This window comes from Phycodurus eques, chromosome 3, assembly GCF_024500275.1.
Source record: "Phycodurus eques isolate BA_2022a chromosome 3, UOR_Pequ_1.1, whole genome shotgun sequence".
NCBI classification, from domain to species: domain Eukaryota; kingdom Metazoa; phylum Chordata; class Actinopteri; order Syngnathiformes; family Syngnathidae; genus Phycodurus; species Phycodurus eques.
The window spans coordinates 3,137,241-3,150,316 of record NC_084527.1 but is presented as its reverse complement, the minus strand read 5'-3'; the positions used below and the strand labels follow the sequence as shown (position 1 = coordinate 3,150,316).

The window sequence follows — 13,076 nt, the reverse complement described above, 5'->3', positions numbered from 1 at the left end:
GAAGAAAAGGATAGGGATTTTCTAAAATAGATCTATGAGCTGATGCACCGACTGGTACTAAAAACTCAGATATTTTCCAAGTAATAGGATTTTGGTGGCCCTCTATAGAACATACTTGTCATCAGCAGCGCAGGGTTTCATCCCCTGCCCCGCACAGCACCCCAAAAGGGGCTCCTCTGAGAAAAGTGGAGACTGAGTCTTTAATAACAGAGCAGTCTGGAAGGAAAAGGAAAAGGAGACCATCATCATCAGTATCATTCTGCTTCAGATTTGAATTTTGATTGAACACAAACATTTACAAACCTGACTGGTGTATAAAACCAGCTGCACTAACTGAGGCATGAGTGCATCAGCTAGCGTGAGGGTTTGCAGGTTGGGGTGCATCAGAGAAGTCAGCAACACTGGCAGCAAGTGCCCCAGCATGGTAGCCTTAGTTACCTGCTCCAGACCTTTCAACCTTTGGAAAATGTGAGCAAGTGATGAATCTGCACACGAGCCAGGTGAGTACTACAGCGGTGACAACAAAATCCAGATTCATTCTAAAACACTAACTACTGTACTTTAACATGTTTTTGGTAGAAAGGCATTGTGATTTTAAGTGATTTCACAGGACATGGTGCCAATTTTAAAGGGCGGTTTCTTCCGTTTAATGAAATACAGGATTAATTATTGAGTATTAAAAAAAAAAAAAAAACTCACCTGGTTTCCTTGTCTGGGATCTCACTGTTAATGAGAGCTGTTGTCACCTGCTGCAGAGTCTCCAGTGCCTCATCACATCCCACCAGGATCTTGGTTGCTAAGGAGAGAATGCTACCTTGAAGCTCCTGAGGACACCACAGAGAAAAGGCCCACACTTCGGTAACTCTGCTTCCAAAATTGCCTTTCACCATATTGCTTGCATGTAATGCTTTATAGCTTTACTGCAATCTCTACAGGTAAAGCACACAACCGTAAAATAACACAACCGGAGTTATAGGATAGCATATTGTTTACACTGTTCTCATTCGAACGTATTTGCAAATACAACTCAGCATCCCCAACTGATAAAGCTGCAGTGAATGTCACGGAAGAAAATTCCATTAGGAGAGGAGGGGTATTTAAAAGGGATGTTTACCTGTACCTTGATTGTTTCCCCCTGTAGGGAGCTGTCACTGTCGTCGCTATCTTCTGGACGGATAAGAACTGTGTTACTGACAAGGTGGTTCTGAACAGCCATGAGGTAGCGCAGACAAGGAGAGACCACCTACAGGGAAGAAGAGAAATCTCAGACTGCTATCAGCACAGCGTAGCAAAGCAGGTGATCCTTGTATAGGTTGTAATGAGCATACTGGCACTGTGGAGAGCAGCTTCTGGAAGTCATCTCGAGCGACTGTCTGACATTTGGTAACGAGAAGGCAGGATTCCCGAACTACGGTCTTGAGGATGCAATGTAGTAGGTCATCACTCAGCCTGTATGAAAGAGAGCGAGAAGAACAAATTTCAAAGGACATGAAAAAAGGTCAGAAGGTACCAGATGGCTGCACGGTCGCCACTGACCTATAGTGGTCATCTTCTTCACTTCCAAACCTGTTTTTCTGCAGTTGGTCTGCCATATTGGTGAGGATGACATCCCGAAGCTGAGACAGTCCACTGTTCCTTTCTCCTGTGAATCACACAAACACAAAAATATTTACTTGGAAAGGGCATTGGCATTTTCACTTATTTTAATCATCTTATTTAAGCACCTTCACTTAGAACAAGTTTCAGCAATTTGTTGAGTTCAGCCTCCCCCTGATACAAAGTATTCAGGCCTGAGCTGCAGAGAAAAGGAAATGGCTTTAAACGCATGTATTTTTTAATGTTAGTAGAGGGAGTATATAATATTTGAAACACAATCACATTTACCTGATGGCCAGGCACACCTCTCTTTGAATCTCAACCCCTATTTGATCCACTGGAGCCATTAGCAGCTGCCACAAGAGCAGGCCTGCCCTACGCACACTCTCTCTGTTCTGCTCCGACTGAGAATTGAAGAACCTAAAAACAACCTGGAGAAAACAAACCGTGTACAAAACATAACTTTAAAACATTAAATAAAGAAAGGGGGCAATTAAAGTGTGAAAGAGGCATTAAAAAAAAAAAACCTAACCTGGAACACTACCAAAATACAGCGGATGACGCTGGTATCTCCGTTGACCATGGCCTTCTCCATGATGTCGCAGATGCTGCTAAAGTGACTGGCCTCGATCGGGTGTTGCTTGCCCAGTAGGGTGCCCAGGGGGAGGCTGTTGCTGCTGGCTGCTAGCAGGTTCAGCTGGTGGACACACATGGCACCCACATGATGAAGTAGCTGGTTGATCACCTCACTTGTGTCCACCATTTCTTCTGTGAAAAAAGCCAGAACATTAAAAAATAGCACAGGGGATTTATGATCAACTAACGCAGTCAACAATAATATAATGCCATTTTCCAACCTTTGGATTCTTTTATGACATGGCTCACACCCAGCCTATGGCACACATGATGAAAGGCCTGATTCCCCGGGTTACACCACTGATCTACGTAATCACTAGAGCAGGTCCAGATCAAGTTGTTCAGTGCATCATAACATGCTCCTAAAAGGCCACACGATAAAATAGCAGTGAGCTCCGCAGTAGAGAGTGTGCTATAAGTTGCGTTATTTCCAACACTCATTTGGTACAAAAGTAGTGCTCACCCAGTCCTGCCACCTGGGATCCTCTGCCAAGAGAACTGCCAGGAGCGTCAATGAGGTCAGCGCGGCTGCTGAACTGGCCGTCGGCAAGGTTGAAGACTAAACTCGAGGCTAATACTGAAATAACAAAGGGGACCCTTTCGTGGAAAGCACCAAACCTTTAACTGAGGTACTAGCCTAAAAATATCAGTGACAGTGACAGTGTCTATGTGCTGTTACTTTTCAGAGAGGACAGGCTGCTGGTGCCACCAAAGAGCGAGCGTGTCGCAGAGCTCCCGGATACACCGGGAGCTGGGACCAGCAACACTAAGTACGTTCCACACACATACATTGGGGTCTTCCTCAGAGTCTTCAGAGGAAGTCCGCAGCTTGTGTTGACAGCTATGGAGATGGAAAAACCCAAGAGATATATGATTAAAGATTTTTTTTTTTATTCAAGCATAGGGATTAATTGGCTTTCGGATGTTAAGCTGATTGATTACCAGACTGCTCCTCTTTGACAGTGTTGGTGATGGTAGAGCCTGTGAGAGCAGCCAATGTGGCAGAATGTGAGGCCCGGAAGCGAGACATTCGACTCAAAAGAAGCTCATTCAAGCACTTAGAAGACTCGCCTTCTTTACGAGTCAGAATAACTCTCTCCTGCAAGATGTCTGCAACACACAGCCCTGTCTGTGTCTGCAGCATGGATACAAGTGGGGAAGCCATCAAACACTTAAGATCTCTGATATCGCCTGCTGCAATTACTAAACATTGCAGCCAAATGACTCACAGAAAGGTGAAAGACATCCATGAAGACAGAGTGGCCTTTCTGGGTCTTTTCGTTGAGACTGGCTGGAGACCACACCCAGTATAGATAGATTCCATCGGAGCAGAGATGCAGTGTAGTCATGCTGCTGCCCACTGGAAAGTGTTGGGCTGGCATGGGGACAATCTGGCACACCTAAAAACGGCAGCACGAACAAGAGATGTGTGTTAATTCTGGTTTTCTTCATGTAGCTGGGTGAAGCTATAACTCTATTACATCAACCCTATTCCCAGCTCTCATGTTGGGGGATTCAATGCAGCAGTACCTGTAACGTGAAGGGGTCAATGACCTGACACAGCTGATGAGCCTTGGCATCAAAGGCAGATGGGCGGTGGAGAAGGCGACCACTGCTGTACACCACCCAACCAGGTTCCAGCTCCTCATTTCGACAGTAAACAAATCCCCTACATAAACACATGCGGAGCTTTTATTTTTGCACCTGAATCGCATCTTTCTGAAAGGCGCAGTTTCATTGTTTGCCACAAAGCATCTCATTGCTCCAAATGCATATTTTAGAAAATAGATTTTTGAAAGGCTGGAATGATGAAAACAGAAACATGATGCAAGTCTACAAAACCAGAATATACATTACATTTACCAAAGAATGGGTGCACCTGGCCATTATCCCAGCAATAGGAAACTAAAGAGGATTAGAGTTTTTTTTATATTTTGGATAATATCTGTGAGCCTTTCTTCATCCAGATGAAATAGTGTGAAGTCAAAGAGATGTCTGACAAGCAGGCCTATTTTAGCTCATCCAGTATGTGATGGGGTTGAGGTCACTATTCTGTATGGTCCAAAAATGATGACTTAAGATTTAGACGGAAGTACCACAGTCTAGTCCAAGCACCGATTAATTCATTAATTGATTAAGAGGTGTGTTTGACATTGTGTGAGTGCAATTCTGAATGCACTGAATATATCAATGTAAATTCAAACCAACCACATGATGCATTAACTAACTTTTTTTTTTTTTTTTTTTTTTTTAAAGGAGGCTGTAGAATAAAGGCAAGTGTTGCATTACCTCAGCGTTCCATGTAAGCCAGAGCCGAGCTTACTGAGCCCTCTCCCAGAGGAGTTGGTGGTGTACAGATAAAGTCCATCTGTGGCCAGACAGCGCCCAAGGTCGGTGTCTGTGAGAAACGGGACAAAAAAAGAATTACAAGGTGGGAAAGGATGTATAGTTGGTATAAAAACAGGGATCAATACAACAATGCTAGCTCCAAGTTGCTTTAGACTGATTTGATTTGTCATTAGAGATGCAGGTAAAATAGACTTCATACTGATCCAGTGTTAGGTTTTCGAGTAAATGCAAAACTGTTGCTATGGATATACACCCCTGATCAAGTTCTATCGTTCTGTGACGTCAACAGATCAATTTCTTTGTGAGTCATCACTTTCTTGTCTATAGTTCACCCTTAACATCCTGCTGAACATATATTTCTTTAATTTTACCATACCACTGAATGTCTTCTCCTAGCCATGTTCAATTGTTGTGCATTAGGTTAAAAAAAGAAAAGAAATTAAAGCTTAAAAGCACGAGAACACTGAATTTGTGGGCAAAAAAACAAAAAAACAAAACAGAATGTAATAAGAAGAAGAATCCTTAATTGAATCGGGTCTTCACCTTTATTTTCAGCTCCTCCAGCAGAGTTATCAGGTGTAGGTAACATATCCTCAAAACCCCAGGACACACTGTGTTTCCCCCCCAGCAGGCATGACGACGAGCCCGGCCCTCCTTCCAAGAGTAAAAGCCTGAAGCCGGAATGAAGGTTACCTTAACGGAGGGAAAGTCGCTCATACAGTCGATTATCAGGTGAATCGACAACAAGGCCTCACCTGTACAGGACATCTGACACTGGGAGCTGACCCAGATCTGACTGTTTCTGCAGTAGGTGAACTGTGTGGATGAAGGTCTTCAGAGATCCTCTGGAAAACAGTTAAGGAGATTATTCCAAAGAGCAAAAAAGTAACTGCATATTGTCAGGTTTGTCTAATATTAATCATCATCACCGTGTTTAATTTCACAATGAGTCACTTGTCCATTGCAATGAGACAAATTGGTGGCTATGTAATGCTGCAGAGTGTAACGAGCAATCCACTTGTGCATTTAATGCTGTGACACATCTAAACTGGAACTCGTAACGAAGCAATCTGTATTCACCGCAAATATCTGTGCACCGAGAAGAGAATGAATTTACAGATAATAACACCAATTACAAAGTCATTATGGCCAATATAATTACAAATAAGTTACAATTGTCCAACTCAACAACAACGCGATCGCATCATGTTAATGACAAGCAAGCATGTGACTACCGTAGAGCTTTCATTTCTATGTTGGTACTTAAACCATCCAAATGTTAAATTTACCAATAGGGCTGGATGGTTCCTGACAACAAAGAGCTGCCGGTCCCAATAAAGACTAAACAAAAAGTAGAGGGTTCTGGTTTTGACAAGTCAAGATCAGTTGTTACCAGCAGAAGCAGCGGTCCAACTGACACACACAAAAGTGTCACAGACATGACAGACTGCGATACAAAGCACCTTGTAGTAAACTGATAAGTTTAAAGTTTACAGTACACAGGCCCACAGGGCCTCATATCTCAGGTCCTGGCAAATTAACTGATAAATGACATCAGTAAACAGTCATCATTTGTCAGAAACAGGAACGACTTCTTAATGTAGCTCTCAGTACATCAGCAAAGCTGTGCAAAACCTACGGTACTCATTAAATCTCATTTCAAAATCATGCAGCCAGCCAGAATGTTTACATACAGTTAGTCGAGGTACGACGCTTTGACTAGAAGACATTAAATCGGATCGCGTTGTCCCTGTACACATGCGCAGTTAATGAATCAAACAAACATTAACCATGAAAAAACAGTGAATGTGAAAAGTCTACACACCCATATTCAAATGCCAGGTGTTTTTTTTGCAACATAAAAAGGAGCCCAAGGTGAATCATTTTAAACCTTTTCCACTATTGTATAAACTGTACTACACCAGGAACTAAAAACAATCAACTAAGATAATGTGGTAGCACAAGTGTGCACACCCTCTTCTAACTGGGGCCGTGGTTGCGTTCAGAATTAACCAATCACATTCAAACGCGTTAAATGGTAGTCGGCACACACCTGCCACCATTTAAAATGCCTCTGATGGACCCCAAATAAAGTTCAGGCGTTCTAGTATGCTTTCCCTGACGTTGTGTAGTCAGTGGTCCAGTACAATTGTTGATGACTGCCTACACCCCATTAATCAGGCGTGTTAGCTTAACTTTGAGAAATTCAACTTGGTTTGATTTCAGTCATACTTGGGCGTGTCTTAATAGTCTGGGTTCAGTCTAATTATCCCAATAATATTGCTCGAGCACCATACACACATGCTACTGACAGGAACTCTGTGAGGGTGTGACAGCAAAATAAAACAAAAAAAGGTGTTCAGTATTGTATCTCTCTTGTGTCTCACCTAGCACAGGCAAGTGCAACCAGGGCAGCAGCAGCGTTTTCTCTATGTCTGAGCGTGCGGAGAATCTGCATCTGAGTCGCACTTTGAGTGTGGACGCAGTCCTGAGCACCATCTTCCAGCCAGGAGCAGAGGAGCCCCTCCAGGCCATTCAGGCAGTCGGCAGGCTCCTTGCTGAGGCTGAGCGGCTGGCAGTCCCGGAGACATGCCAGCAGGACCTCCGCCGTGACGCCGCAGAGCGCCGGGTCGCTGCGGGTCTGCGACTGTAGAAGGGGGAAGACCAGCAGAAGGCCGACACGGGAGGTAAAGGGAGCCTGCTCGGCCTGCTGGAGCAGACCTTGTCTTTTGAGCAAGGCCAAGGTCTCCTCATCAGCACCCCCAGACCCTTCTCGCTCCTGTTGTTCCTCCAGGGCCAGCTGCCGCTGTGCCCCCCACAGGCCGCGCAAAGCATTGAGTCGGTACTCCAGCAGGCGGGCATAAGCGTTACTCTGATTTCCACAGACTGCACGGAGACGCTCGGCCAGCTCGACCGGGTTCTTCGTCTCAAATGTCAGAATCTGGAATGAAGGACGGTGGTGGAGGATGGGAAAAAATAAAAAGCTAATTATTTCACACAAAATAACATTACAAAAAGCGGGATAAATATGATAAGGCACAGTTCAGAAGCAAAAGGGCCTCAAAGAGGAAACACCCGAGTTGTCAAACTGGATGTCAATTAAAGTACTTTCCCTAAAAAAAGGACATTTTGAAAACAATCAAGGGAAACACTCAACGCTCATGTCTATATTGTAGTTCTTTGCTCTTAAAAAATAATGCTCAGACACAGCAAAGTGAAACAACGTGCTTGATGTGCACTTAAGCAGCATTTCAGATATTGATTAGAACGTGAGGCCTACGAACGAAGGACTAGGGGAAAAAACTATTATAGGCTTTAGCGGGCACTATTTGTATTGATTACATTTCACTAACCCTACTAATGTTACGGTAAAAAATCTTTAACTGGAGCTTGGGCCCTCTGTGCCTTGTTCTCAGAAATACTGCTGCGTCTCGATGGAACGCAGTCAGCATCACAACACCATCCAAAACGGTAATGAATGGCTGAGCAGAAATGGGGGACAATGGAGAACGACACAAAGTATGAATACAATACAGACGACAAACTGTGAGGCAAGACTGACACTTTTTGTTGACAAGAAGGACAGTATTGCTAAAACGTGATTAAGAACGGGATCTTCTATATGGATACCTGCATCTCTAATGGAGAAGTGCCAAATTATATCATAATATTGGCTTCATTCTAATGTGGAGATGAAGGAACATGATTGTATAACACTTTGTAAGCCTGTTTGGAACTGGTATGATTATGATGCTTCCGAGATCACTAAGGCTGAACCGCCATTTAATGCGAAAAACAAACCTCAACTGGTGCAGGCAGTCTTACGTTGTACATCAGCCCACCAACAAACATTGTTGTTTCATGTGCATTCTTCTGACAAATCACATTTTCTAGCAACAGCCCGATTTGTGAGAGTATTTTGTCTGCCATATGTTGATTCTAAAAATCAAGATTTCCTAGCAAATCTGTTGACGTGTCATTCATTATGAGCGCCGTACGTGCATACAGTACTGTATATACAAAATACACCTTACCCATTTCATCACAGAAGTGTGATTGATTAATTTGAAGAATTGTGGGACACAATAAAGATTTCAGCACATTGCATTTCTTGAACGATATGACCTCTTCAATATATATTTTGATATCTATTTTGATCACGTTTTTCAGAATCCCCTCTTTGATGCTTCTTCATTTGCATATGTCTTTCGGATCTCAGATGCATTATGGAAAAACTTTTGGGTGGTGAGGTTCATGGCAGATTGAGGAGCTGTTTAGTACCTTATCCCGAAACTTTAATGACATCTAACAGAATGAGAGTTCTGTTGGGTTTTGTATTGTCTGGACTCAACCAGGGCGGCACGGTGGCCGACTGGTTAGAGCGTCAGCCTCACAGTTCTGAGTACCAGGGTTCAATCCCCGGCCCCGCCTGTGTGGAGTTTGCATGTTCTTCCCGTGCCTGCGTGGGTTTTCTCCGGGCACTCCGGTTTCCTCCCACATCCCAAAAACATCCATTAATTGGAGACTCTAAATTGCCCGTAGGTGTGACTGTGAGTGCGAATGGTTGGTTGTTTGTTTGTTTGTTTGTTTGTTTGTATGTGCCCTGCGATTGGCTGGCAACCAGTTCAGGGTGTACCCTGCCTCCTGCCCGATGATAGCTGGGATAGGCTCCAGCACGCCCGCGACCCTAGTGAGGAGAAGCGGCTCAGAAAATGGATGGCTGGATGGACTCAACCAATATGTCTCTATATACACGAAACTAAAAATAGCTAATCATTATCAGTGCAAATCGGATGTTCGTACTTTTACTACAAATGCATAGTGAAAATGTTGTACCGCTCAATACGTGAGTCGGTTCCACTAAAAATACATTTTGTAAAAATGTTCCAATAATTTTATTGTGAAAGAAGCTGCCGGAAGGACAAGCGCGCACAGCGACAAGCAGCTTGACAGAAGGTCGATAACAAGCACGGCAGGGAAAGTTGCAAACGTTAGCGCTCTCGTTATCATCGAGGGTGTGTTGCCGCAGACAGTCCAAACACATTCTGCATAGGAATCTGAGTCAAAGGCCACCGCTGTCAAACGACAAGGTTCCCTTTACGAACACGTACAAAAGACAAGGCGTCACGGGCGTGTGACTCGACTCACCTCCTGCTCGGTGTCGCCCTGCTCAGACACTCCAATTTCACTGGGGAGTTCGGCCAGATCCGTGACCCGAATGAGTCCATCGTGGAGAAAAATGGTTTCCTCCTTCACCGAAAGCCACTGGGATGAGTCCGCAGCCCCGGAGCCCATCGCTCTCTCCTCCGACAGTGATGCCGAAGGGGTCGAACATTAAAAATTTAGTGGCAGAATGACAGAAAACGCCCTGGCCCCCGCTGCTGTACAATAACAAAATGCTGTTGGCGAGCCCGAGCCCGTCCCGGTTGACGACGGTGTCGGACAGAACGCGCCGCGGTCGGCTACGAGCTAGCGGACGGCAGCCAGGCGCTGGAAGGAGAGCGATGGCGGGTCGCGCTCACATCGCATGTCTGCTCCTTTCCCGTCCGTGCTGGCGGCGACTGCTGTCTGCCGTCTGCCGTCTGCCGCGGCTAGCTACAAGCGCAGCTAGCTAGCTAACCGTGCGGCGTCGACTCGTTAACGTTACCGAGCAGAGTGGGCGTGACGCCTGCACGAAAACCGTTATAGCGCCACGCCTTTACAACCTCAGTCGGCTCGGGACAGATAGGGCATCTGTCATCGCAAATTTTTGGCGTGAGAAAAATGACGCCCCAGGCAGCTTCGTGTACGGCCCAGCCGCTGCGTTAGTGCCTGAAGACGGTCATGAGAGTCCCAGCTGTCAGCGCGGCGCCATGTTTCCAAGGCCAACGAGCTCCTCCCAGCATGCACTGCGGACCACATGGTCAAGTGTTCGTCTTATCAAGTAACACTAAACAGCTCTTTAACTTTGGGCCAACTTTGCAATCATGACTGTTATGGTTGGTACACAATGCAATATTTTTTCGATGTAAGAGTGATGTACGACTGGAAAATCGGAGGTGAGAAGTCATGGCCTCTGCTGGCCTAAACATTATCAGAAGCACTGACCTATATTTTTCTGGGCAATTCTGTATGTCTCACTGTGTTTAGTCAGCTCGTTTTTCATCCTCTTTACTCCCTATACTGAAGGGTGTCCCGCAAGGTTCAGTGCTGGGACCTCTACTTTTTTTTTCACTTCATGTAAATGACCTTTGTAACATCCTGTCAAATGTTATTCACCATTTCTGTGTTGTAACTGTCTTTGGCTGCCTTTGCTGGCCAGCTCGCGCTTGTAAAATAACATTTCGAGCTCAATGATGCTTCTCTGGTTGTAGATGGGGTTTGACTGGATTCATTGATTAATCTTCTGCTCAAACTCCAACTCTCTGCAAGGTTTCCCTAATCATATGTATTATTCCCTTCATTTCTTATCATTTCTCATGGCTGCACTCCTTCCAGCACATGTATGAGGATGTTAATTTTGTCCAATCATATTTCAGTCTTTATTTGTCCTCGCGTCTTATCTGCTCAGGGCCTTATGCTGGCCAGTGTAATTTAAATTATGCTATCAATGGGACTGTTTCTTTAACCAATCAGATATCATATTCACCTGAGAGGGATTTGTCGTTAGATAAATATTGCTTCTGAACTGTTCCAGATAAAATACAGTTGTGTGCTGTTGTACTGCATTTTTGTAGCGAATTGAGGATTTCTGTAATTGCGTTGTGATAGTGGTGGTGTGTCTGGTATATCCCAACTGAAGACCCATTTACCAAATGCCACTGCCCACCGCTGTGGAAAATTGTCCAATTGGATTGGCTTGTATGAGCAGCACATCGCACTAGTGGTCAGCACGTTTGCCTCACAGTTCCGAGGTTCGGGTGGGTTTATCTCAACTCTGGTCTTCCTGTGTGGAGTCTGCATTTTCTCCAGGTACTCAAGACTTCCTCCCGCATTCCTTGTAACAACACAGAATTTCATTGGAATAGCGGTTTTAGTCTATTGAAAGCAGGCTAACAGTCCAAAATGCTACATTTAAATGTTCAGATTAATATGCAAATCCTATCAAACTGACTGTTGTCATTGCAAGTCTAGTCTATAATTAGGTGTCTTTGTCAGTTCTCGTTCCAGCCTTGAGCATTGCACATAAAGCCGAGCAGGAATCCCTCTTTTCCTCCTTGCCTGAATTTTGCACTCCAGCAGTGTCTTTTTTCTCTCTTTCGTTTTAAGAGCTTCAAGTAGGTCAAAGGCGTCGCTGCCGAACAGCTGGAAAAGAAAAATAATGTAACAATCAAACAAAAGTCGGGTGCTATGTGTTGAGTGTGACTCAGAGAGAGAGAGAGAAAAAAAAGGCTGTTTTTCATCTTTTATATAAAAGGGCATTCAGGGTTGGAAAATAATGGTTTTGCCATTTGCTAATGTGGTCTCAGTATTGAGTGCTCAACCCCAAAAAGCAGCACCGAATTGTATTCTAAAATAAGACAGACACATGCACGAACTTACAAACGTTTGTATTTGGGTCAAATAGCTAAAATGAATGGGTGTCAGGAGATCAGTCTCCATGGCTTTAAGACCATGGTTTCTTACAAGGGTCGAGAAGTGATCAATGCACCCAATGTCAGAAATGTCTGCTATATGTCAACATAAATGCCCTTGCTGCAGTATTTATGGCGAGACCATCCAAAAAAAAATAATTTAAAAAAGTATTCGCTGTTGACATAGTTTAGCGATGTACCTGTTATTGTACAATAGCCCTGCTGGGAATTTTGTTTACTTTCAGTGGTGAATAGAAATTTGCCTGGGTTACGTCATACAACTTAGCCACATCCATCTACTGGCAAATTGCTCAAGAATGCAAGTCACATTCAGAATGAATTAATGGTCAATAGCGTTTAGCTGGCTTGAGTTCAAAGGTCATGAATGCTACAAAAAGCTGAGAAAAGAGATTAGACCTATTTTAAGGAGAACCATAATTCTCTGCAACAGATATTCGAGATGTTAAGTAGTCACCGCAGTAAACATAAGATTGTTTTTTTGTTTTGAATAAAAAGCTAGATAACTTGGTATTTATCACAATCTTCAAGTATTAATAAAATAAATTCCATAATACAGTATACATGAGTAAGTAAGATGTTATGATGATGTAAGGACGTTCCATTGCTCCTTTTCAAAGGAAAGATTTTGTGTTGGGCAGAACAGTGCAACGAGTGGTTTGCACAACTGCCTCACAGTTTGGATTTCGAATCGCAGCTCTGGCCAAGCTCTGTGGTGGTCGCATGTTCTCCCCAATCTTGCATGGGCATCTTCTCACATTTCAAAAACATGGATGGTAGTTTAACTCTCTGAAGACTCTAAATTGCCCACGGGTGTGAATCTGGCTGTCTTTATGTGCCCTGCGATTGGCTGGGAACCAAGATCACCTGGTATGGCTCCAGTTACCCGCAACCCTAATGAGATATAGAAAATTGATGAATATT

General features: G+C 44.1%; 1 protein-coding gene across 1 annotated transcript in view; it reads right to left on the bottom strand.

Moving 5' to 3' along the window:
* Positions 1-10,455, bottom strand: part of LOC133399722 (probable E3 ubiquitin-protein ligase HECTD4) — a 35,341-nt gene extending 24,886 nt beyond the window's left edge. Inside the window, exons 1-20 of the mRNA XM_061671468.1 lie at positions 9,730-10,455; positions 6,969-7,522; positions 5,337-5,426; positions 5,125-5,252; positions 4,522-4,630; positions 3,763-3,901; positions 3,462-3,632; positions 3,175-3,367; positions 2,912-3,073; positions 2,696-2,809; positions 2,454-2,594; positions 2,129-2,364; positions 1,885-2,027; positions 1,725-1,795; positions 1,537-1,642; positions 1,329-1,449; positions 1,115-1,243; positions 700-824; positions 304-457; positions 116-216 (exon numbers count right to left, since the gene is read on the bottom strand). Of these exons, the coding sequence (XP_061527452.1) occupies positions 116-216; positions 304-457; positions 700-824; positions 1,115-1,243; positions 1,329-1,449; positions 1,537-1,642; positions 1,725-1,795; positions 1,885-2,027; positions 2,129-2,364; positions 2,454-2,594; positions 2,696-2,809; positions 2,912-3,073; positions 3,175-3,367; positions 3,462-3,632; positions 3,763-3,901; positions 4,522-4,630; positions 5,125-5,252; positions 5,337-5,426; positions 6,969-7,522; positions 9,730-9,876 (3,134 nt within the window). The 5' untranslated portion in view covers positions 9,877-10,455. The remainder of the gene's footprint in view (positions 1-115; positions 217-303; positions 458-699; positions 825-1,114; positions 1,244-1,328; positions 1,450-1,536; positions 1,643-1,724; positions 1,796-1,884; positions 2,028-2,128; positions 2,365-2,453; positions 2,595-2,695; positions 2,810-2,911; positions 3,074-3,174; positions 3,368-3,461; positions 3,633-3,762; positions 3,902-4,521; positions 4,631-5,124; positions 5,253-5,336; positions 5,427-6,968; positions 7,523-9,729) is intronic.
* Positions 10,456-13,076: the final 2,621 nt, after the last annotated feature.